This window comes from Nuphar pumila, chromosome 16 (assembly GCF_984573655.1).
Source record: "Nuphar pumila chromosome 16, dmNupPumi1.hap1.1, whole genome shotgun sequence".
NCBI classification, from domain to species: domain Eukaryota; kingdom Viridiplantae; phylum Streptophyta; class Magnoliopsida; order Nymphaeales; family Nymphaeaceae; genus Nuphar; species Nuphar pumila.
In genome coordinates this window covers 82,345,682-82,371,997 of record NC_143264.1, presented here as the reverse complement: position 1 = coordinate 82,371,997, position 26,316 = coordinate 82,345,682, and the positions used below count along the sequence as shown (strand labels likewise).

General features: G+C 37.9%; 1 protein-coding gene across 1 annotated transcript; it reads left to right on the top strand.

The window, feature by feature from the left end:
• Positions 1-588: 588 nt before the first annotated feature.
• On the top strand, positions 589-25,962 carry LOC149813853 (uncharacterized). The gene is made up of 2 exons (XM_089990786.1): positions 589-1,228; positions 24,215-25,962. The coding sequence occupies exons 1-2, from the start codon at positions 641-643 to the stop codon at positions 25,652-25,654; spliced, it is 2,028 nt and encodes a 675-aa protein (XP_089846912.1). The 5' UTR covers positions 589-640; the 3' UTR covers positions 25,655-25,962.
• The last annotated feature ends 354 nt before the right edge of the window (positions 25,963-26,316 follow it).

Here is a 26,316-nt window from a genome sequence, read left to right as displayed (position 1 = left end):
ATGCTGGAGCATGCAAGTTGAGTACCTCTGTGGCACCCGGAGGCTGCCCTTGAGTACAACCCCGCCTTCTCCTCCTCTTCATCCTACGCCATTGCCACCGCCACTCCCTTTCTCTTTCTAACATTTGTTCATTTTATTTTTCTCATGCACACAAACAAGTAAAAAAAGAATATCACATCAAAACTTCTCATTGGCAAATTTTTGTTTTCTATGAGATTTTTTTTTGCTTTCAAACGTACCCTAAGAAACGGCCCCTTTGAGTTTCTTATTTGGGTTGGGAAACCTCTTTCGTGCGGCCACGCTTCAAACAAATGGGTCCCAGTGGAAAGATTGCCCATAATACCTACGAAAACGAGTCACTTTCCCAGAGAAAAAAAAGAAGGGGTGAAACAAACGGGCCCCAAGGCAATACCCGATCCACTGAATCACAAAAACCTAAAAAAGCTGGCGAGATCTCGATTTTTGAGAAAACATTCAAACGCGAACCAACGGTATCTGATCCGGATGGGTTAGGAAACGGTTTCCTCATTCGCAACGCCCCGTCGCCTCCTATAAAAGCCTCGCTCGGAAACGCAATCCCTCCTCCATCCCTTATTCCCCTCTCCCCTTCTCCCTCTTTCTCTTTCTCATTCTCAGAGCCATGGATTTCTCCTCCTACAATGACCCCCAAGCGCAACACCATCAGCAGTACGCGGCCGACCCTTCCCAAGCCTACCAGCACCACCCGGACTACTACTACCAGCAATACCCCGCCCACCAGCCCTATCTCCACCACCACCAGAACGCCGCCGCCGCTGCCGCCGCAGCAGCAGCGAACCCCGCCGCGGCCGCCTACTACTACCCCCAGGACTACAACGCCGCGGCCGTGGGCGGCGCTGCTGCCGCCGGTGGCGCGGATGGACAGGCCATTCCTCCCTACACCCAGCAGCCTCACGCCGAGCCCAACATCCACCCCCCCGGCATGGACCTCTCGAACCTCGCCCAGGTGGCCGCCGCCGCAGCCGCTGCGGCCGCGGCCAACCAGCAGAACGGGTACTTCCCGCAGGCCGTCATGGAGCAGCAGCACCAGCACCAGCACCAGCACCAGCACCAGCACGGGAACCCGATGCCCCCGTTCCCCCACCTAATGGCCGGCCCAGCCGAGCCCGGGAGGATGATGCCGGGGTTCCGGGAGAGCCAGTGGGGTGGCAAAAAGGGGGGATTTGGCCCTCCCCGAGGCTTAAGCAGAGTTCAGAATCTTTGCCCTAACCCTCGTTTTATAGTGAAATTTTGATGATTGGGATTTTTCACCTTTCGTTTTAGCTCTGATTCCCGTTTGACCTAAATTCATTTGTTAATTATCTGATCGATTTGGGTATCTTGTTTTGGTTTCTTTTGCCCTAATGTAATTTTTCGTAGGTAATCTCGTGCTACGTTTTATTTTCCCTGAGGTTCGATTGTTTAGTCTCTTTCTTTTTGTTCACTTAGGTTCATGATTGCCTATTTCCCGCAATTTGGTTGTCCTATGTTCGTGCTTAATGCCGTATAGGATTCTCTTCCCCCCTAATTTGGCATCCGCAATGCAATCTATGATAAGAGTGCATGTGTCGATGATTTTTTGCTTCTGTTTTTAATCATGATCGATCCTCTGTTGAACGTAATAACATGATCCCTGTTGTCGTTTCAAATTTATGCTGTAAATTTTAGTCAAACGGTTGTAGAAGCCAATGGCCATTGTTATCTCGGGGTGGGGGGGGGATAATTACAAAATTTCATTGTAAGTTCTTGAAACGCAAAGAATATGTCCTATCAGATTTGAAGAAATCATTGTTATTAAATGTGGTTTGAAGGCTTCGTTATCAGAAGTCATCTTTAAACTTAAACACGGGAAAATGGTTATTGTTTTGTTGGTGATCTGGTGGGTTTGGCACTGTTTTTTCAATAGGGTAATGGGCATTTTCATTGTGTATTTGGAGCAACGAAGATGATAAGAATTATTTATAAATCATGTGATGTATACCAAATTGTATTTCTTGTTTTGTGCCATTAGTATTACCCCTTGGAGCTGTTTCAATGTGATATTTTCTTCTTTTGGTATTGGCTGTGTAATGGTTGATGCTTTTATGGATAAAATGAAAGAACAAAATCAATATGTTATCATTTGCTTATGCAGTGGCTCATAACTTTTACATACCATTAATGCTATTGCTCATTGCATTGAATGAGGTGCACTTTTATCACAAGTTGTAATGTCATTTCTATTAGGAATTGGATTGACTGTCAAGAATCTTCATAGCAATTACACAATTACATTGTTAGAGCACAATTATTTTGTCCATGTTGGTGTAAGAAGATAATATGATTTTGAAAAATTCTTTGCACTTATTTACCTTGTGGATTTCCATGGTGCTGGATTTGTGTTATCTTTCCAGCATATTGAAGGTATTGATGTTTCCAACTTTATTTTAAATAAAAAATTGGGTGGACCCTTCCATTGTCTTGTTATAGTGAAAAAGTTGATCCTTCATTTGTCTTATCACTATGAAAATGTATATATATCTTATGCAATGGCTACAATGTTGTTACTTATTTAGTCATTATGCCTCTTACTGGATCTTTAGCATGGGGTATATGTTTTTTAGGAACCTGGCAACCCACAATTGATGACCTTGTTAACCATGTTTTAGACAAATCATACACGGTTGCTAGAGAGAGAAGCAGAGTTGGGAAGCGATTTTAAACTTTAGAGGATTAGTGAGTAGGAAGTGAGTAGGAAGCCGTATGAGGAACTGTTTAGGGAGCGACATATGAAATCAAAGGTCATAGGAATCAAGATTCTAGGGGGAATTAGGATTCCTGAAGGAATCAAGATTCCCATGTCACGAGAATCAAGATTGGAATCACGATTCACAGTCATGAGAGTTGGAAGTTGGAACTCCCATTCTACAAATCGGTATTCTTGGCTGCTTCCGCTTCTTGCTTCCTAGCAATCACAATTGCTACACTTTCTAAGCACCAGTAACTATGCTTCAGACCATAAGGGAAAATAATTTCTTTGATATGTTTACTTGATTGGGTTTTTCATTCAGTTAATAGTTGTTTGTTTCTATTTGCTTGTGATGTAGTTAATTGTTCAAAAAAAAAATGATGTCCTTACTAATTCTCAGTTTTCAATGTGATGATTGATGTTCTTTCATTAATGGCCACGACCTTTGATAATGGATATGGCTTCTATTGTAATTGTGTATCTCTCCTGCACCTTTATTCTATTTGCTCTATTTTTATGTAATTTTTACATTCCACAGCCACAGCTCGATGAGTTGGACTGGAGTTAGGGCCATGTGCTGTGGTTGTTTCTGCACAAGTCTGACTATCCGGGTCTTCCAAAAAATCAGTGAGATGTATTTTCTTAGGACTTGATCAAGACTTTTCTGTTGGACTTTGGTTGAAGAGTTTTGATAAAGTCAATCTTGCCTCTTTGATTGGAAGATCACCAAATTGAATGTCCACTGGCAATCCAAGCCTCTAGTCAACTCCATCTACATTAACATGGCAGAGTTTAGCAAGATCCCACTGTGTTATGTGCATCTTTGTAGGCTTGGCCATGTATACTGGGCATTGAAAGTCCCGACCAAATATATATGGATTTTGTTAAGGTGACTCAGTCTATTCTTATGTCTACTTAGGGTGACAGTCTCAGATTGGACCCGAGCCTGTGATCTAGGATAAGATTGAATATATCATCGGTCAAACTTGGCAATCTGTGAGTCAAATCTTGATACCAAGTTAGGTGATCAGACGAGTACTTGACAAGAGCAATCAGACTCCACTGTTCACCCTAAATTCATGTAAAAGGGAACAGATATTGGTATCTCGTCATTGTAGGAGATTATTTAACTTTCAGAAGCTTTTGAAGAAAGTTTATTTTGTGGATCTCTTTCTTACTCACATTATATGTCCAGATGGCATTTGCTTAGGAAGTGGCTCATGAGACATATGGGATGGTGAACTTGAAGATGCAAGTGGGTGACTGCAAATGACCAAGTTTGTTGCCAAGGTTGTGATAGCTTTAACATGTGAGTAGTTTATTGGGAATTTTATGCCAAAAGAGTGCTTAGTTAAAAAAATTCTTGACATGAAACTCAGGTTCAACAGGCCATATGTGATGTTTGACCTATATGTGACTTGGTGTCTTCACACAGACTCAAGCAACATATTGGTTATTGAGGCAGCGCCTGTTGTGAAAGTAAGTGGTGAGTGACATCATATGGAGTTGACTTATTGTGATACAATTTATGAGTTTTTTGCTGTTACTCCAAGTCAATTTGGGATTACTCCAAGTCTCTTCATGACTTGGTTAAGTTCCCAAACATTGTTGGGACACCCCATGATCATGGACTTTAGGTGTTGGAGTCTATGTTATATGGATACTCCATTTTTGTCTCCTTTTTCATATCCCCTAGGAAACTTGATAGAAATGGTCATATCTCTGAATGTACATCCATGTCCATGTGACATAGGTTGGAGTTACTTGCTGCAGCTTGACACCTTTTCTGGCAATGATGCAAGTTGATTGAATTGGATTCTGTTGCTCAAGTGATTGATAAGTTCACCCAAGTTGGTATTGGCTCAGTGTATTGACTCCATCAATTTCACAAGAGCATACACCAACTTGGGTAACTCACCTATGTTAGGTTAGTCTAGGATCAGTTTGGGGTCAACAAGGCTTCATTAGTTTTAAGTTCAATTTAGAGCATCAATGATCATTGGGAGATGTTTGGATGTTTATCTGGTCAACTTAGTCACTCATGTTAAGGTATGGATGCACAGTTTGAGGTGCTTTTAGAGGCAGGTATGCCTCTTAGGCTGTGCACAACCACGTGTATTTTGTCGACAAGAAGCTCAAAAGGCAAAGGATTCATTTCTCCAAAGTTTTATGGAGTTTCTTTTCAGAATACACGTGTGTGTTTACATATTTATGAGGAACCTAGATATTTATGGTTTCCTATTAGTTTCTGTTAGGCTTGGTATGCCCATGTGATACTTTAACAAGAAACCTGCAAATGTTTAGTTTGTTTCTTTTTTTCCTCTCTTTTTCATTGAGTTTCTTGTTATAGTATCCATGGATGTGTTATACATATTTGTCTGGTGATAATGACCTACAACTGGGTATTTATTGATGGGATAGGATTACTTAATCTTTTTGGGTCATTTGTGTTCATACAACTTAGTATGATTTACTTATTTATTATAGCTTGATCTGTATAATACGGGTAATTGTATCCCCTTGTGAGTATGTAAACGGCTGGATTAATGAGGATACAAATTTGCTTTGATTCCTCATTTCTTTTTCCATTCTTTCTCTATGGCAAGACAAATGATGGGTTTTCCTTCATCTACTAATTATGTGTTGATAAATATGTCAACTCAAGTTGTTGAATGGAGGAAAAGAGAATTAATTATGGCTCCATTTCATCCATTTGGAGCCTCTTGCTATATTAAATCATTTCATCAGCTGCTCATGTTGGGAAACTGTTTGGTGCATCCTGAAGGACAAGGATGTGTGCTCATTTTGGAGATGCCCAAAGTGTTTAGGGTAAGTAGGCCTTTGGTGTATCCCCATGATGTCAGCTCCTTGAAATTCTTACCAAGCTGCAATGTACGAGGTGAATATCCAACAGGACCAGCACCATTGCTATGTTTCTTTTGATATGTTGGTAACTTGGTATTAAATACCAAAGGTTTGGTTGCATAGATTCTTTGCTTAGCTTGCATTGGTACCTAGGCTTAAATGACGGCGACCACAGTGTCATTTATGTGCAACCAATCCTTGCCATTGGGGTACCGTCAAGTCTTATTTTGGCTCGGTTTGGTGGTCATGCTGATAGATTTATAATGTGTAAACTCTATGTATATGCAGGATTCCATCACAAAATAGCCACCTCATGTAGATGATTTAGCAAGATGGTATGTATACCTGCTTTTGTTGATCTTTGTTGGCTGAATCTTATTCCTTCATTCAGATTGAATGGTGTCATCATGCCCATTTGTATGTTTTAAGCCACCTATTTTCCCTCAAAGGTTTCAGGTTGGCCCTCCTTTGATTTGGAGAAATCCTGAACGATATTGCCTTTGGATTTGGATGCTATAGTAATTCATAGCTGGAAAGTTGGCAATAACATAAGAAAATTATCTTTAGTTGGACGACTATAACTGGCAAGTCGACAAGAACATAATTGGCAACTTGACTAGTTCATGTCTGGTATCTACAGGGTTAGAATCAGGATGGATTGGATAAAAAATAAAGTCTTATCCTCTTCAGTCCTAGCTAGGGGTCCTTCTCACGTATTTACTTACAGCAATTCATGTTACCCCATCCAAGTTGGTCTGTGATAGACTTGAGACATACACGGGGTATGTTTTTGTTTGTATTTTGATATTTAGCTTTGAAGCAACATTACTAAAATTTATGGCACACAGGCACACTCTTATTAATTACTGTTAGTAGTGCTTCTTGTGCCACAAGCCATTTGTTATCAGGATTACAAAAAGCTAAGCTAGGGCTGATGCACACCTGTGCTGGACCTAGTTTAGACCAGCTTGGACAATGTTGAGCTTATCCGTCATCCAAGGTCAGTTTGGGCATTATGCTTGTCATTCCATGCCTGGGGCTGGCCTTGGTAAGAGGCGGTGTTACAAATATGTATTTGATACTACAATATAAATTATATAATATTTCTTGATAAGATTGAACATCATATTATTGGATCATGATCTATTTTAGAGGTTGAATCATATTTATGATTGGAAATGCCCAATCTTATTCATGCCAAAACAACTGTCATTTTGTTTATTTTGACGTATGATTTAAGTTCTTTTGGGTGAAATGGTGGTCATTTCCGTTAGCTGGTGAAAATGTTAGATTCTTGAACTCAGTTATGTTCCAACGGTGCCAGACATGCTCCATTTTCCAGTCATTTTGGCTGAACTCTATGGGGTTATTGTTCCTAAAGAGCTAAGAGAAATTTGTTGGTAGGATATTGTAGGAATATAGGCTACATTTTGACTGAAACCACTGTCTACGTTTTACTTTCTAAATCTCAACTGTTTCATGCTTATTTCAAGTGGCAAGTAATGCTTGAGATCCTGAATCATTGATTGTGGAGGAAAGGAAGTTGTAGTTGTCATTACCAATTTTCTTCAGGTAGGTGCACGATTTCTCCTTTTTTCAGTTTTCCTATTCTCTTGTATGTATGCATGTGTATATTGCACAATGAAATCAAATATTACATGATGGAATTTGTTGTACATGATAAAAATCTGAAGAAAGATCAAACCCGCTCTTCACAGTGGGTTGCATGGGAACTTCTAGCTCTAGACTGATTCTTGTCTATTTCTCTATACATGTTATCTGTGGAGGTGTTTCCATGTGATAAATAAGGGTGTGTTTCATACTCTGGACACACCCGTGTGGGGACCGACCGGTCCTTGTCTGGGCACTGTCTTGCATTTGATGCGCAGGGCGCGTAGTGTCCAGGACAGGACGAAGTGCATCCTGTGCAATGTTTTATAAAGCGTCTACAGAGGACGCTTCAGTCGCACCTCCAAGGGTTCTGCCAAGTCCAGGACAAAGTCCACACATTCTGCATGTGTGGCGTTTGTCCTGCAATGCAAACACCACCTAAATTTATTAGATTGGATGTGGTTGAATTCCAAAAAGAAAAAAAAAGATCTAAATGTGAATCCTGCCTATTGTAAGGTGGATTATATTTGGATCATTTTCATCCAACCTAGTTCCTGTGTTTTTTGCAGTTTTCTCTTGTTAAAGATTATAAGAGGGATTCAATTGAGGGTGAGATTGGTTGATGAACATTGTTAATGTCTGTTGTATTATTTATTCTGGTTGTTGTAGCATTTGATCTAACACTCTGCATATCAAGGATGCACGTTGCTTGTATATGCAGACCTGAAAATGGTAGTTTTGAGGTATATGTGTTGATTACCTTTATATGTCAACTTATTAAAAGAAGGCAGCTTTCTGATATATATATATATATATATATATATATATATATATATATATATATATATATATATATATCACGCACCCTTGCACACACATATAATACATATTAATTTGAATTATTTTTGCATCATTGATGGTTTTATATTATGTGGTAATCATGTCCAATGAATGGATTGTTGGATTAGGCTTTGTTTGTTAATTTCAGGCCTGGTTTGAATTGGTTACCTTTCATGATTGCAAAAGTTTGCTAGCCCTGCCATTTTTGCTTGTCGTCCATGTAACTCCTGTTGCTATTGTGTTTGTGTAATCTATTAAAATTGGACCACCGGCTCATTAATATCATAATAGGACCTTTTTTTATAGTCAATTCCCGTGTCTTTTATTTCTCCACAGGGATAAATATATATAGACCTGGATTCTAGACATTGCATGCAAGCTTTTTGAAGGATAGTTTATGGAGAGTGAATTGCCACTTCTTGTAGGATTCTTTGCTTGAATAGGTCTTTTATTCATGTTCTTGCAATTTAGATTTGGAGTATATACTTCGTTTTGCTTATCCTTTACCTCTAAATTTGTTTGTTGCATATGTGTCGATGTGGGTGCGACACTTGGACATGGTTTCCATTGTGTGTGTGTGTCTCTCTCTCTCTCTCTCTCTATATATATATATATATATATATATATATATATTGTTAAACAAGGTGATCCAGATCCTCAAGATCCACCGGTCTTGGGTCTTGATCCATATTCACAACAGGAAGGTCCACAGGTTATGAAGAGTCCCATATTGTCTAGTTTGGCAAGAGTTGTATTGGGTAAGGAAGACTCTAAGAAGTCCTATGTGATTAGGAAACCATGCAAGGTTGGGAAACCTCCCTTATTCTTATCTTCTCTTGCAACATGATAATATAAAAATACCTCTCCCTCTCTTGGAAAATCATGGAGAGAGAGAGAGAGTTTACCGTTGACGTAGGCTTAGCCCAACCGAACCACGTAAAATTATGCCTTTCTTTCTTGTGTGATGATGTTTGATCGGTTCTAATCCAACGTCAGATCTGAATTGTTTTCATGGTATCAGAGCCATGAACGTCTGAGCCCAGAGAAAGCCATCCCTAGTTGTCTATTTAGTCAAAGTGCTGGATCGATTGGAGATATTGATCAAGTATTGTCGGGAAACGTGAAATTGTGAAGGTCGGCTATCAGTTGGTGTGAAACTGTGGGGTAAGCTTGTTGGTTCTCGTTTTGTTCTTTGCATTCAGTGAAGTAGGGGACGGTTAAGAGGTCTATTTGATCTTTGTTGTGTTGGTGTGTGTGAACTGGTGAAAATGAGTTCTCTGGTTCCTAATGGGGCGATTCAGTGGATCGTCTTTTCGAGTTTGGTCTCGATAAAACTTGATCATAATAATTACCTGATGTGGTGATCACAAATTGAATATGTGATGATCAGCCAGGACTTAATTAAGTTTGTTAATGGGACATGTCCTGCTCCCGATCAATATGTGAGTGTGACCAAATATGGTGAAACTCGTTTTATAAATCCTGATTTTTCTGCATGGGTTAGGTCAGACCAGTTAGCCCTAAATTGGATTAAGGCCACTGTGGTTGTGGTTGAGGTTGTGCTCAGTCAAATCATCATGATGGGTTGCCCTTGAAAACACATGCTTCTCAATCAAGCCTTAGAATTATGCAAATAAAGAAAGACCTTCAGGATGTTAGTAAAGTAAACAAGTTTATGAGAGAATATCTTAACCATGTTAATGTGAAGAATCCTTGCAAACAATCAAGTTTTCAAGTAACTTGATACTTCAAATACTCAAGACACACAATAGCATTCAAATGATTTACACCACAAAAGAAAAGAAGTGCAATGAATGCACAGTGTTTATAAGCTTAAGGAGACAAAACTCCTTACTGTAATAATACTATACAATGGGCTCACATAGCCCTTATTTATAAGGTTTTCCAATTCTTAAAGAGATGATGGGCTGATTCCCAACGGCTCTAATAAGAGCCGTTGGAAATAGCCCAACGTCTCTCATTTTCAAACTGTATACAACAGTCACTGACTGTGTACAAAAATATTACATAAAAAGAACAAAATTAAAAATAAAAAATTATAAAAATAAGAAAAATTTAAAAAGGAAGAATTACAATCATATTCAAAAACATGAATATGCATAAAATGTATAAATGACTAAAATACCCCTACAGCTAATACAAGAAAGAAATATGTTTTATATATATAAGTAGATGGATACATGTACATATATATGTATATACATCTTCTTTTATATATATAAAATATATAAAAAATACATTGTCTTATGAATTACAATTTAACGAATTACAATTTAACATTATAATTTAACACCCCTCCTCAAACTTAGGGCATAATGACCGAAAGTTTGCAAAGAAGAAAGTTGAATCGCGGAGAGCACAACGATTGGGTGAAGAAATTTGCCAATTGATATTCTGAAGTTACATATGGAAGATCTATGACTCCTTTCAGATATGCTTCTCAGACATAGTGACAGTCCATCTCGATGTGTTTGGTTCGCTCATTAAATGTGTGGTTTTTGGCAATATAAATTGCACTCTTGTTATCACAACATAGCTTGGTGGGCCCTTCTACATTAATCCCCATATTTTCTATTAGCTGATGAATCCATACAATCTTCATGATAGTAGTTGTCATGGTTTGGTATTCAGCTTCGGTAGAGGATAACGATACCTTTTGTTGTTTCTTACGTCTCCATGAGATTAGTGAGTCTCCTAAAAACATACAAAAGTCAGTAGTGGAGTGACAATTATTTGGATCACCTTCCCAATCAGAGTCAGTATAAGCTATTAAATTTAATTCAGAGGAAGATGATAAAAATACTCTCTTATTCAACGATCCCTTTATGTGTCTAATGATCCGCAGAATTGCACTCATATGAATGGATGTTGGTGCATGTTGAAATTGACTGGCAGTATGCACTGCATGTGAAATATCTGGTCTAGTAATACTCATATACATCAAGGAGCCTACAAGCTGTCTGTAGGGAGTGAGATTTTTTAGAAGAATTTCATCATCAATTTTCATTTTGGTTCCTACTATAGCAGGAGTTTCACAAAATTTATCATCTGTAATACCTGACCTGTCAAGAATTCCAGAAACAAGTTTAGTTTGAGATAAAAAATAACCTCTATGTGAATATGCAACTTCAATTCTCAAAAAGTAGGTCAAAAATCCTAAGTCAGACATTTCAAACTAACACAGATCTGACTGCGTGTTGCATTCAGACAGGGGTCTGAATGGGAATCGAATCGCAGGTCAGGTCTTCCAATTCTGACAGCTCGGGTGAGATTGAACCGATTCAAATCAGCCTGTCCTGGCAACAAATTGCTGATCAGACCAAGCCTGATTAAATGCCAGATTGAGTCTGACCCACCAGCCAATCAGTTCCAATAATAAAAAAACATTATAGGCTGAAAACCGACTATATGACCGACTGCAGCAGATCGCGCTGGTCTACGTGATCTGGGTGAACTGGTATGTATACCAGGCAGCGTTATCAGACCAAAAACATGTGATCAGCTGATCACATGAATCAGAAAAAAATGTGATCTGATCTGATTGATGGTGACGACAGATCAGATCACTAAATCGATACAAAAAATATTTCACGCTGATCGGCCTGCACCAATTCACACAGATCAGACAGTTCTAGGTCTGTTTAAGGGAATATGACCAGATCTGTCAACGATGACAGATCTGGTATGGAATTTACGCAACCCACGCTGCACTGCACGTCCTCTTAAAAAGAATAACTAAAACAAAAAAAATAAAGAAAAAGAAACAATGAAAGCAACTAACTATATGCTATGCTGCATCACGACGATGGATGAAAAATAAATCTAACCTACAGGAAATAACATATTATGCAATGATGAAACAATCTTTATGTATTCTAACAAACTAAATAAAAGCTAATCCAAATGTGAAACTATAGAGAGATAGGGGAGGAAGAGGCATACCTTTGACAGTTGCCTCCAATGGAGGGGTTGAGAAAAAAGATGTGGTCTTTCTCCGAACTTGTGTGCTCCTCCGACGATGGGGACAAGAAGAAGCCGACGAGGAAAAAGGCTAGAAGAAAGAACGAGGAAGATGAAGGAAAGTAGAAGAGAGGAGGGAAGGAAGCAGCTGAGAGAGAGAGGAGAGAGAGAAGTGGGAGAGAGGGGAAGAGGCATGAATCTCAAAAAGAGAAAAGACCCTCCCCCCCCTCAGCCTCTAAACCCAATATTTATAATTAAGTTTAGGGTTAAGAGGGGGATGTTTTAAAAAATTTCTAAAAAGTATTCAAATTCCAACAAATTTCAAAAAGCCTCCCTAGAAAAAAATAATTTTAAAAAATCAGTTAGAAAGTTAAATTATTCCAAAATACAAGTGGGTTTAAATTGCTTCTTTATTTCATTTAAATGCAGTATATCACGTCACTCGCTTTCATGCAGGGCAATTCATCAAACTTGATTAAACACGGGCTTTTAACACTGAATATGCGTCATATCATGCATAAAAAGTATATACAAATATGGATAAATTATGCATGATCACTAGGAACTGCAATGATATTCCCAAGGCTTTTGTTGTGGTTTTGAAAAAATTTCAACTGGTACCCAGATACAAGAGCTACTCATCATGTGACCACAAAAGGAGATATGACAAAAAGAAGAATACCAATGTCCAGATATGATTATGGTATGTAATGGTGCTAACCTTCCCATACCACTTCATGTAAAATTAATCTTCCTTCTAAGGATAGATCATTTGTTTTAAAGAATGTTCTTCAAGAAGAAGAGTCGAGGCTCTCTTTCCTTGGTAGGGTACCTCACCAGAAATGTGTCACTGCAGGCTTGGACATCCTAGTAGGGGTGTCATGGATATTTTCTGCACTAGACAATTTTTATCTCTTGATAATAATTTGCATTTTTCTGATTTATGTTCTAGTTGTGTGATTGGAAAGACACATAAATTGTCATTTAGATCAGCTAAGACTATTGCTTATCCTCGTGAGATTTTACTTGGTGAGAAGGACATAGATTTTATTTATTACTTGTGGATGATTATTCATGTTTTTCTTGGTTATTTCCACTACTGAGAAAATAAGATACTTTGAGTGGCTTTGAAATATTTAAAAATATTGTGGAAAAATAAATTCATTTCTCAATAAAAAAATTTCATAGTTATGGTGGGGGCGAGTTCATACTCATGTTTTTTTTTTTTTTGAAATCGTCATGGCATTAAGCATTGGGTGTCATGCCATCTCACCCCCAACAAAATGGGGTAGTTGAGATAAGGCACATGTATGTTGTGGAGAGGAGACAAGGTTGAGCATGTTGTCATTATGCTTCTGAGTACGAGGTTTTGGGTAGATGCCTTTAGAACAAATGTATATCTCATAAATAGACTTCCCAGTCCTAATCTTGGTAATAAGTCACCCTATGAGTTATGCTTAAAGCGAATTTTGGATTATCCCTTCCTTACCCTTATCTTGTACCCTACAATTAATCTAAATTGGCTTCCAAAACTAAAACTTATGTTTTCATTGGTTATGAAAGTAATTATAAAGGCTATATATGTCTTGATCCTGTTTTGAATACAGTTTGTATATCAAGACAAGAGGCATTTAATGAATCCAAATTTATATATGTTGGTTCCAATGCTCTCGTTTCTTTCAAAGAGGTCTCTAGTTGGTTATGCCAACAATAAGCTGCCAAAGGTCTTCATGTAGGACAAGAATTGCCTAAAATTGATTTTGGTGTTATTCTTCCAAACATTGTTAGTCCCGTCTCTTCAAGCCAAGGTTCACTCTCACCACCGCAGTCCAAGTCCTAATCCTAAAAATGTGTCTGCAGCTGAACCTATCAGTCCCTGTCCTGAGTCAAGTCACTCTTCAAAGATAAACCTAGTCATGGATATTATTGTAAAGAAATGGAAGTCTTCAACAAGATCCTCCACAATGCCAAAGTGTACACACCAAAAGCCACAAATGGGCTCACTCATAAAACCCACAGCAAGAACAAGAGGCTAACAAATAAATAATATTTTATTGATAACATTCATGCAAGAAGCATAAATAACAAGGGGGAAATAACCCCTATTTATATACAATGGAGAGAGGGAGGAGACTCTAAAATAGTCGTTGGAGCCTGTCCGGACTAGCTCCAACAACTCCTTTGACTAGTCAACATTTTGTTTACTAGTGAAGGTCTAGTTAAAAAAGAACTAAACCTAGTTCTAAATGAACTAGACAAAAGAAAAATAAAGAAAGAGAAAAAATATTTTTATATAAATATATCAATATATATATATGTATAATTTTAACACTCCTGCTCAAACTTACAATACAATAACCGAAAGTTTGCCTAATAAAAAGTGAAAATGGAGAGCAACAAGAGGCTTGGTGAATAAATATACTAACTGGCATTCTAATGAAACATAAGGCAGATCAATGGTCCCACGTAGATACTCCTCTCGAACATAGGGATAATCCATTTTGATATGTTTAGTACATTCATGAAAAGTATGATTGTTGGCAATATAGATTGCACTCTTGTTGTCACAACACGTGCTGGAGGCTCTTGTCACTTGAACTCCCATATTAGCCAACAACCTTCTGAGCCAGACAAGCTCCATCGTTGTAGTTGCTATGGCCTAATATTCAACTTCAGTTGATGAAAGCGAAACCTTCTACTATTTCTTGCATCGCCATGAAATCAAAGATTCACCTAAGAAAACATAAAACTCGTGGTTGAGTGTCTTTTATTGAAATCATCTCCCTAATCTACATCAATATAAGCAATCAAATCTAAAGAAAATGAAGTAGACGGAAAGAAGCCTCGAGAATGAGAAGCCTTAATATATCTAATAATACCCAAAACTACTCCCATGTGAACATAAGTGAGAGCGTGCTGAAATTGACTAGCTATGTGTACAACGTATGTTGTGTCAAGTCCAATAATTGAAAGATAAGAGAGTGTGCCAATAAGCTCTTTGTAAGGAGTAGGATCTTTAAGTTCTCCATCATCAATTCACATCTTGGTGCAGACCTGGTGACAATGTTAAAAGCAAATTTAGACTGAGATAATAAATATTCTCTAGGAGAGTAAGCAACTTTGATTCCTAAAAAATATTTTAAAAAGCCTAAATCAATCATTTCAAAATATTTTTTGAGAAGTTTTTTTAATATTTTTAATTCTTTGTTTATCTTTTTTAGTGATGATCATGTCATCCACATAGAGAAGAACAATAGTAATACCGGCATTAGAAATCTTAATAAATAGTGCAATGTCAATCAAACAAGCTGTAAATCCAATATCAAGTATAACTCGACTAAACCCCTCATACCAAGCCTTTGGTGCTTGTTTAAGTCCATAAAAAACCTATTTTCAAACGAATAACTTTACCCTTAGGAACACTTATACCTGGTGGTGCCTCCATATAAACTTCTTCAACTAGTTTTTTATTAAGAAAAATGTTTTTGACATCCATTTGAAATATATGTCATTTTGAATATAGGCTAACCCTATTAGGGTTCTAACAATGGTCATTCTTGAGAACAAAGGTTTACAAATTAGAACTTATTTTCTCGGGAACAAGAATATAACATAGATAAGAGGGGCAAAAACAAAGGTTTTCTCGTAATCTATGCCATATTCTTAATAATATTTCTTGACAATTAATCTGGCTTTATATCTTTCAAGACTTTCATCACTCTTTGTTTTAATCTTGTATACCCACCTACAGCCTATAGGTTTCTTTTCTTTTGGAACTTCTTGAATGATCCAAGTATTAGCCTTTTCTAAAGCTTATAACTCTATTCTCATGGCTTCTACCCATTCAGAATGTTATTCAACTTGAGTATAGGTTGAAGGTTTCATAATGAATGTCTTTTATTTTCGGGAAAAAGAGTCATAAGACACAAACTTTTCAGGTGGTTTAGAAATCTTAGATGACTTTCTAGTTTGAACTTCAGGTTGTTCCACATATTTTTCTAGTGCACATGGTTGGTTAAGGTCCCTATGCCTAGAATATTGTAAATAGTTTTTGTTCTTATGAGTTTGCTCTTCAATAATTATATTATCGTGACCATTACCATGATCACATTCATCCTATGTCACACGAACTCTTCTAACAGGGACACAACTTCGTTTGTGTTAGGTGAAGTCAACCACACTGAGGTTCATTTCTATCCAAAAGTAGATTCGGTTAACCCTAATCAAGTCTTTTTTTATCTATATTATATATATAAATTTATAAATACACATAAATATACATAGTGTTAACTTAAAACTGTTAAAATTTATATATATATATATCCTTCCCGCACCCAAGTTTTTTTAAAGTGCCGCATCGTCGCATCCGCACTTATATCCGCATCCGCACCTATGTGACATATCCTTCATCTATTATATCAAGATCACTATCCAGGTCACATGCATAATCACATTTTTCATAACTTGAACTTAAATCAAATAAAAAGGAATACTCATCTACTTCCTTTGCCTTTTCAAAGTCAAAGAAACTTTTTTTTTCTAAGGTCACATTACATGACATAATTTTTTATTTTTAGGATCAAAGCACCTTTAGTCTTTTTGGTTATCTGCATAACCCAAGAAGGCACACAAAATAACACGAGGGGAGAGTTTATTATTTTTGTTAGTAAGAACAAAACATTTGTACCAAAAAACTCTTAGTCTAGCATAATCATGAGATAATTTAAAGAGTTTTTCAACTGATGTTATATTTTGCAAAGAAGAAGATGACATTCTATTAATGAGATACATAACCGTTAGAGCTGCTTCAATCCAAAATTCCTTTGACACTTGATTTGCTATTAATAAAGTTTTGGTTGTTTCCATAATATATTTGTGTTTTCGTTCAACCAAACCATTTTGTTATGGTGTGTGAGGACAAGATTTTTTTATGTGATACCATGCAAATTTAGTTAATCTTTAAATTCTTTATATAAAAATTCTTCTCCTGAATCCGCGCGAAAAATAGATATATCTTGTGAAATATTTGAAAATATGAGAAGACTTCATACTTATGTTTAAGAAAGTAGATCCAAGTATACCTAGAAAAATCATCAACAAAAATTACATGGTATGCATATCACCCTTTGATATAACTGGTGTTGGCCCCCAAACGTCCGAATGTATTAGCTCAAGCGGTCTAGAAGAAAAGAAAGTTCTTTCATGAAATGATAATCTCTTCATTTTACCAAGAATATAGTCTTTACACGTAAAATTTTCAGAGTTACAAATTTTTTCCAAATTTGGAAAGTGTTGGATTTTGGATACATTGGGATGACCAAGCCGTTTGTGCCATAAATCCAATTTTTGAACATTATAACAAAGGGTATCCTTGGGCATTTCAAAAAAATCTATGTAATAGCGACTTCCTTCTCTATGACCTTCCCCAATCAGCTTCCCTGACTGACGATCCTTTATCCAACCATCATCAAAAGAGGATGAAACATTATATCCATAGTCAGATATTTGTAAAACTGATAAGAGATTTAAATTTAACTTAGGTATGTATGTAACTTTTGGAATGATAAAATTTTTGAAGTTTTTTAAAATCTTTTTTAAATTTTCTATTCTTTTTATTTCAAGAAATGTACCATCGGCTATAAAAACATTTGACATGCTTGAGTTGGTATGACATTCGGATAAAGATTTACTATTAAGGGTCATTTGAAAAGAAGCAACAACATCAAGAAGTCGAGGAGTTTTACCGGGATTGGAGAAGGATGAAGCTGCTACTCCAGTGAGGCTTCTTTTGAAGAAGATACCCCTTTGAGAAGAGGTAGGAGAATTTTCATAAGTTGTGACATCGATACGGCTGCATCATGAGGTTTGTTTTCATTAGTTTTTTGTGAAGAGCCAACTGAAGTTACCTTCTTCTAAACTTTGGGCATTGAGGTTTAGTGTGCCCGGGTTCATGACAGTTATAACAAATAATTTTTTTTTGTCATAATCATTGCCTTGTTTCAAATAAGACTTGTTATCATGCTCATTTCCTTGTTTCCAATGAGGTGGCTTGTAGGGGCGCATGTAGTTTCCCGGGAAGGCCAAAGCAGAGTCATGTTCATTTTTCAAAGAGTGCCCTTGTAGTATATTCTCTTTCATACTCGTAGTATATTCTCTTTCATACTCAATTCTTCAATAAATGGTACTTTTCCTCTATGGAGAAGAGCAGATTTGGTACTTTCAAACTTCGATCTCAAGCCATTTATAAATTGATAGAAATGTTTTGCATCAAGTTGTTTTTGTTGGAGTTCTATATCTTTCAGGCAATGTTACTTAGGCTCGAGAATAAACAATTATTCTCAAAGTTCAGACAATTCATTATAGTATTCCCTAATATTTTTTTCTTTTTGAGTCATTATACGAACTTTATTTTGTAGGTTGCACACATGTGCAATATCCTTAAGGGAATACATGTTCTTAAGGTATTCCCAAGCTTTGTTGACATGCTCAAATTTTGTGAGGCTAAAAGACTTTTTAATATCTACGTTATTGATTAACCAAGACATGATGTTGGCATGTCCCATTCTCCACTCTTTTCACTTTTTCTCATAAGCGGCTAGTGACTTAGTCTTCGCACCATCCGTAAGAGGCACTTCTTTTTCGTTCTCTACTTTGTGAGGATTAGTTTAGGCTATGGATCAGAACCATCAATTAATCCTCACAATCCTTTTTCCCATATGTGAAACTTCATTATAGAAGACCACATTACAAAATTAGTGTCATTGAATTTTATGGTTATGATGGTGACTTTATCATTGTCATCCATTCTTACAAAGTAAAAAAAAAAGAGATGAGAAAAAAAACAATAGATGAGAAAGGAGAGAGTAGTAGCACGAGCACATCACCATGCATACATGAGCCAACAAATCACGCTTGTACAATCACACAAACACTTGAATCACCAAGAAATTTTGTCTTTCTCCCACGAACACAGAAAACGAGTCCATACGCAATCCTCAAGAGTGTAATCTTCTTCATGTTTTGGCAATAAGTCTAGATTTGTATTTGCAACTGACCCATCAACATGCCTCTTGATCTTGTAAATCCACCTGCATCCAATCAGGTTTTGATTAGGTGAAGGAGGAACTAAGGTCCGGGTTTCATTTCTAGTTAGGGAATCAAATTCGTCGTGCATGACTATTTTTCACTTTTGATCTACATTTGCTTCGGCAAAGGTTTCATGCTCAGATTCTTGGGTCAACTCACTTAACATGGCAAGGCTTAAATGATATTTGGTGGACAAGAACAGTCTTGGTTTCTAGGATCCATCTTGAGATCTGGTAATCATGTGGTGAGTTCTGACAGGCTCTTGAACCTCTTCAAAAGGAGTAATTATTAAAATTGTATATATATATATATATATTTACATAAAAATATTTTTTCTTTATTTTTCTTTTATTTTTTTCTTTTGTCTACTTAATTTAGAACTAGGTTTAGTTCTCTTTTTAACTAGACCTTGACTAGTCAACAAAATGTTGACTAGTCACGGCTCTATTTGTAGCCGTTGGACTGGCTCCAACGACTCTTTTAGAGTATCCTTCTCCCTCTCTCCATCTGTGGTCAAGCCTACCACTGTTAGAACAATATTGTCCTTTGGTTGTGAGCCATGGTTGTGGCCCATTTACCAGTTAGATGAAAATATTGTTTTGCTTCATGGTTTTCTATAGGAAGATGTATATATGGTTCAACCATAAGGGTTTGAAAACAGTCAGCATCTAAACTATGTTGGTAAACTTGGTCGATCTTGGTTTGAACGATTAAATAATTATCTTATCCAATTTGGTTTGTAGAATCAAAAGCTGATATGTCCTTCATTAAAAGATGTAGAAAATTTACTCTACTTCATCTTGTATATGTGGATGATATTATTGTTACAGGAAACTCTCATGCTGAAGTCCAAGGTCTGATGAATAAATTTGGGAAAGAGTTTTCCATGAAAGACTTGGGCTCCCTGTGATATTTTTTGGGCATATAAGCAGTTCATGTATCGAATGGGCTGGTTCTTTCTCAAAAAAAAAATATTTTGAATGTGTTAAAATGTGCTCATATGCTTGAAGCTAAATCGATGACCACACCAGCAACAGTCTCAATGTAACTCTTTCTAGATTTGAAGGAGAACCCTTTGAGGATGTGACACATTATCAAAATGTTGTTGGAGCTGTACAATATATTACGTTCACTTGTCTAGATATATCTCATGCAGTGAATAAAGCCGGCCAATTCATGCATGCACCAACTCAAGATTTTTGGAATCATGTTAAAAGAATTCTCATATATCTTAAGGGAACTGTCATGTTTGAATTAATTCATTTCAACTTTCAGGATATGTGAATGTTGACTAGGCAGGATGTCCAGATGATAAGCGATCTAGTAGTGGCTATCTTACTTTGGTTGGCTCTAATTTGCTCTCCTGGAACTCGTCCAAGCAACAAACCATTGCTAAGTCCAGTATTGAAGCAAAGTATAAAGCATTGCCAGGAGTTGTTTTTTAGCTCACATGGTTGAGTTATCTCTTACAAGAGTTACATGTTAAACAACAAAATACACTTGTTATATGGTGTGATAATCTTGAGGCTACATATCTTGCAGCAAATTCCGTCTTTCATGCTCGCATGAAGCATATTGAGATTGATTTTCACTTTGTGAAAAGGTCAAAAGGAAAGAGCTTGAGGTTCAATTCACTATTTTTGAGGAACGGTTAGTGGACATTCTGACTAAGCCTCTGTCTACTGGGCGATTTGTAAGTATTCAGGCGAAGCTCAATCCCACCAATGGAGAGAGATGAGCTTGCAAGGGAATGTTAAACAATGTTATCCAGATCCACCCGTCTTGGGTCTTGATCTAGATTCACAAGAGGAAGGTCTACACATTATGAAGAGACTCATGTTGTCTAATTTAGCAAGAGTTGTATCTGGAAAGGAAGACTCTGAGAAGTCCTATGTGATTAGGAAACCATGCAAGATTGGGAAACCTCCCTTATTCTTATTTTCTCTTGTAACATGATAATATAAAAATACCTCCCAATCTCTTGGAAAATTGCGGAGAGAGAGAGGGAGAGAGGGAGAGAGAGAGAGTACGTTGGACATAGGCTTAGCCCATCTGAACCACGTAAAATTGTGTGTCTTTCTTTCTTGTGTGATGATGTTTGATCAGGTCTAATCCAACATCAGATCTGAATTGTTTTCATATATATAAATATATATAGATAGATAGATAGAGATAGAGAGTGAGAGACTAGAATATGTTAACAGAGTGTGAACTAGGTAGTTCCAGCACTCTTTTCGCAAAACTGACCTGGTAGATGTGTTTGGCACGATCCATTTGCTAGGAATTGACTTTTGGATCATGTATTTTTGACGAAAATGTGATTTTGGGATGCTCGAATATTTATGAAAATTCTAAGCCATTGATTTTTAAGCTTTTGCATTTGGTTTTTATTGATTTGGAGAAGGCATACGATAGAGTACCTAGGGATGTTCTCTGGTGGACAATGATGAAGAAAGGTGTTTCTCTCAAGTATATTAGTATAATTAAAGATATGTACGAAGGAGTAGTAACCAATGTCCGCACTTGTGGAGGGGTGACAACCAATTTTCCTATAACGGTTGGGTTACATCAAGGATATGCATTAAGCCATTTTTTATTTTCTATAGTGATGGATGTGCTTACAAGATCAATTCAAGAAAAGGTGATGTGGTGTATGTTGTTTGTTGATGATATTGTTTTGATTGATGAGTCTAGAGTTGGGGTTAATGCTAAGTTAGAATTATGGAGACAGACATTGGAAGCAAAAGGTTTTAAGTTGAGTAAGAGTAAGACAGAATATATGGAATGTCGGTTTAGTAAGCAACGAAGTAGTGATGGGAGTGTAGTGAAGCTTGGTGAGCAAGAAATACCGGTGGATGACTATTTCAAATTATATGGGATCTATCATTCAAAAGTATGGAGAAATTGATGAAGATGTAAATCATAGGATAAAGGTTGGGTGGATGAAATGGAAAAGTCCAACTGGAGTGTTGTGCGATCGTAGAATGTCATTGCGGTTGAAGGGAAAGTTTTATAGGACGACAATTAGGCTCGCTTTACTATATGGTACGGAATGTTGGGCTGCCAAGAGACATCATATTCAAAAAATGAGTGTAGCTGAGATGTGTATGCTTAGATGGATGTGTGGAAATATAATAAAAGATAAGATTCAAAACGAGGAGATACGTAAGAAGGTAGGCGTTGTATCCATTGAAAATAAGATGAGAGAGAATCGTTTACGGTGGTTTGGACATATTCGGCGAAGGCCTAATGATGCTCCAGTTAGAAGGATGGAGAAATGGAAAAATATATTAGTTAAAAGAGGTTGGGGTAGGCCTAAGAAGACTTGGATGAAGATGATAGGAAAGGATATGAATGCTTTGAACCTCACCAAGGACATGGCATTGGATAGAAATGATTGGAGGAGAAGGATTCATGTGAATGACCCAGAATGATTTTCCTTTTTCGTTCATATCGCCAACCCCAATTGTTTTGGGATGAATGCGTAGTTGTTGTTGATTGTTGTTGTTGTTGTTGTTGTTGATTGATTTTTAAGCCTTAAAAATCCTGCTTATGCATCAAAATCGAATAATCCAAGAGCCAGTTCCCATAAAACCATGCATGTAGATCGCATTCATACGGTGAAATTTAAGAAAAAAAAACCCACGAAAATCTTGGTTCATACTCCGGTTCACATATTTCCATTTAACATATTCTAGTCTCTCTCTCTCTATCTATCTATATATATATATATATACTTGTATGTGTGTATACTCAATCACACTGTTTTGGAATTTAATCAGTTGGAATTTCTTTGAACTATTTTCTTAGCAGTCCTTTGGGGATGCCATGTTGGAGTGGTTGTTTTATATGTAGTGAACTTTTGGGATGCTCGGATCATATTGAATGTATTGGTTTTTGTTTTTTAGACTCACTTACAGATTTCTTAATGGCTTTCCTATATCGACCTTGGCCACTGGGCTGTCATGCTGTGGTGCTGCAACTCCATTGGACTTGTTTGTATAGCCTGTGGTGCTTGGTGAACCTGTTGGCTGGCCTATTTTGCAAACTGCATTGAATCTCAGATCATCTTTTGACTATTTTGTTTTCATGTTTTTTGGCATGAGATAATCCTTCCAGCTAGATACTTTTGTTGTATTTTCTGGTTCTGGGGATGTGCATCTTTAGGATTTGCATCTTTCCACTTTGATGTGCATAAATTAGTACATGCAAAGTCTGAGAATATTGCAGGATAGCAAATCTAAGATGAATTGGCTTGTCTAAATGAAACCAGCAAATGGTACAGATTGATGTGACCTGTTGGGGTACCTACCTCAGGTATCAGTGCTGCTTGGGGTGTAGAGTAGAACTTGCCCTAGAGGCACTGACAACTAATGGAGTAGTTTTGGAGTGTGAGTTGCGTGGGATGTGATCCAAAAGGATTATTACTGGAGTGTGCTCATGTACTAGAGATTTCTGTTTTTGGGATTGTCGAGTTGCCTTGTGCATATATTGAATGATTTCTTATGTACATGCTAAAAGAAAAGGTCTTCCAAGAGGGATGATGGAAATAAGTGGTGAGCTAAACAAATGTGACCACCTCATTTTTTAACTGTTATAAAAGATAAGATTCGGAACGAGGAGATACGTAAGAAGGTAGGTGTTGCACCCATTGAAAATAAGATGCGAGAGAATCGTTTACGGTGGTTTGGACATATTCGGTGAAGGCCTAATGATGCTCCAGTTAGAAGGTTGGAGAAATGGGAAAATATATTAGTTAAAAGAGGTCGGGGTAGGCCTAGGAAGACTTGGATGGAGATGCTAGGAAAGGATATGAATGCTTTGAACCTCACCGAGGACATGGCATTGGATAGAAATGATTGGAGGAAAAGGATTCATGTGGAAGACCCAAAATGAATTTCTTTTTTGGTTCATATTGCTGACCCCAATTGTTTTGGGATGAAGGCGTAGTTGTTGTTGTTGTATAATTACTCGATCGTTTTAGAACTGTCCTTTTTTAAACTATTGGTTGGTAGCAGTTGGTAGGAAATTATGAGAGTCTACTTTTATCTACTAACTCGAGTATTTGTGTCAATTCATTTGCAGGGTGGGAGGCCACCATTTAGAGGTGGTGGGGGTGGTAGGCGGGGTGGTGGCCGTTTTGCTAGGGGAGGTGGTAGAGGTAACTTTAATCCACATATTCCTAGGGCTGACAATGCACCACCACCTCCTGGTAGAGGCAGAGGACGAATGGGCAGAGGTGGGGGTGGAGGTGGAGGTCGGCGACCACCACCTGCTGCATCAGGAATGCCTCCCCAACTTGTGGGCTGTGCAGTATGCAAAATTGACTGCAACAGTTTGGAAATCCTTGAACAGCACAGGCAGGGGAAGAGGCATCAGAGAAATGTTCAGAAACTTGAAGAGGAGCGAAACCGAAGGAAGCCTGTCAATGTATCAGAAACAAAACTTGCAAACGAGACTGAAAATATTGTGGGGAATCAAGATAATGAGATCCCTGAGTCCAAAAATCTGCCTGCTGCTTCTCCGATTGGTGAAAACAAAACTGAAGCTGAGCAGCAGACAGAGAATGCTGAGCAGCAGACAGAAAATGTGGAGGAACAGCAGCAACAACGTCATTTTAAGCCAGGATACATGGGAAGAGTACCAAGGAGACCTAGGCCTGGCGGTTATGAGGATAGGAGGATGGGTCTTAAGAAGAGACCAAAGGGTGTAAGGCCGCAATTTGATCCTCGTAAAGGGAAGCGGGTGAAGATGTCAAATGCTCCACCTCCAGCTACAGAGCCGCAGCTGCCCAAGATCTGTGCATTGTGCAACATTACTTGTGACAGCCAGGCGGTTTTGGATTGTCACCTTGCTGGTAAGAGGCATGCTGCTAAAGTGAAACGTTTTCAGAGCCAGCAACAGCTCTACGGCCCCCAAGTCCTTCAGGCGCTCTTCATCTCTCAAGCTCAGCAGGCGATATCACTGGCCCAACAGCAAGCAGTCTTCAACCCCCATGACCAACAGGCTGTTCTGGAGGCATTGTTGGGACAGGCTATACAGCAAGTTCTTGCAGGTCAACAAGCAGGGATCGGGACACAAGATCAATCAGCCCCTCCAGAAGCTGCCACTAACCAGGAAGGGACTTCAGAGCCTCAAGACCAGGAACCTGCTGCGGGTGCTGAAGAACAAGCGGCTTCTGAATTGGAGAATGAATCAGAAGGTGATGAGCAAGAACAGGAAGGTGATGCTCAAGAAGAAGAGGGTCACAATCAAGATCAGGATGGTGATGCTCAACAAGAAGAGGGTGACGATCAAGATGAGGATGGTGATGTTCAAGAAGAAGAGGGTGACAATCAAGATCAGGAAGGTGATGATCAGGACCAGGACGGTGCTGGCATGTCAACAGAAGATGCCATTCCTGCAGAAGAATATGCTATCCCTGCACCAGAGGATTCTACCCCAGCACCAGAATATGGTGCTTCTGCTACTGAGTATGCCGTGCCAGGGCTCGAGATCAAATCCGAGGAGACCCCAGAGAATTAAACAAAGACAGCAGAAGATTAGAGGGTTGGTAGTATTTTCTCAATCATGGTGTCTACTTGTTGATGAATATTACTTAGGTGTAGTGCAGACACCTCGTTTAACTTATACTGGTTTTAGTATTATTTTGATATTGTGATGTGATCATTCTGCATAACTGCGTTTTACTCCTCTTTGATACTTTTATTTTGGAAGCGTCTATTGTTAGGCATAAATGTTGGATTTATTCGGCCACTCATGTTTGTGCTACCGAGCCACCATATGTTGTGTGCTTTCCGGTTTGATGAATGTTCAACTGAAAGCTAGATTTTGAATGCGTTCAGCATTATGGTTGGACGTGTGCTCACTGCTCAGACATAATTTGACTGGTATTTTTGCAAGCTGTCTTGTGGACCTCCAGTACGGCAGTACATGATCTGTGTCTGCCTGCCAGTTTCGAGTCCTATCTTTGCATGGTGTTTGACGAGCTATTTAGTGACCGGAAGCTATAATTTTTGTTTCTGTTTCAATGAATGCATTTTTTTCCGTTATTACCTCCTCCGAACTAACAGATTTATCTTTCAGTTTGAAAATATGTTTTCATTTCTTATGGAAAAAATATGTTTTCATTTTATCTGTAAAAGTTTTTTTTTTCAATCTTTTTCAGCAAGATCTTCTGGGATGGT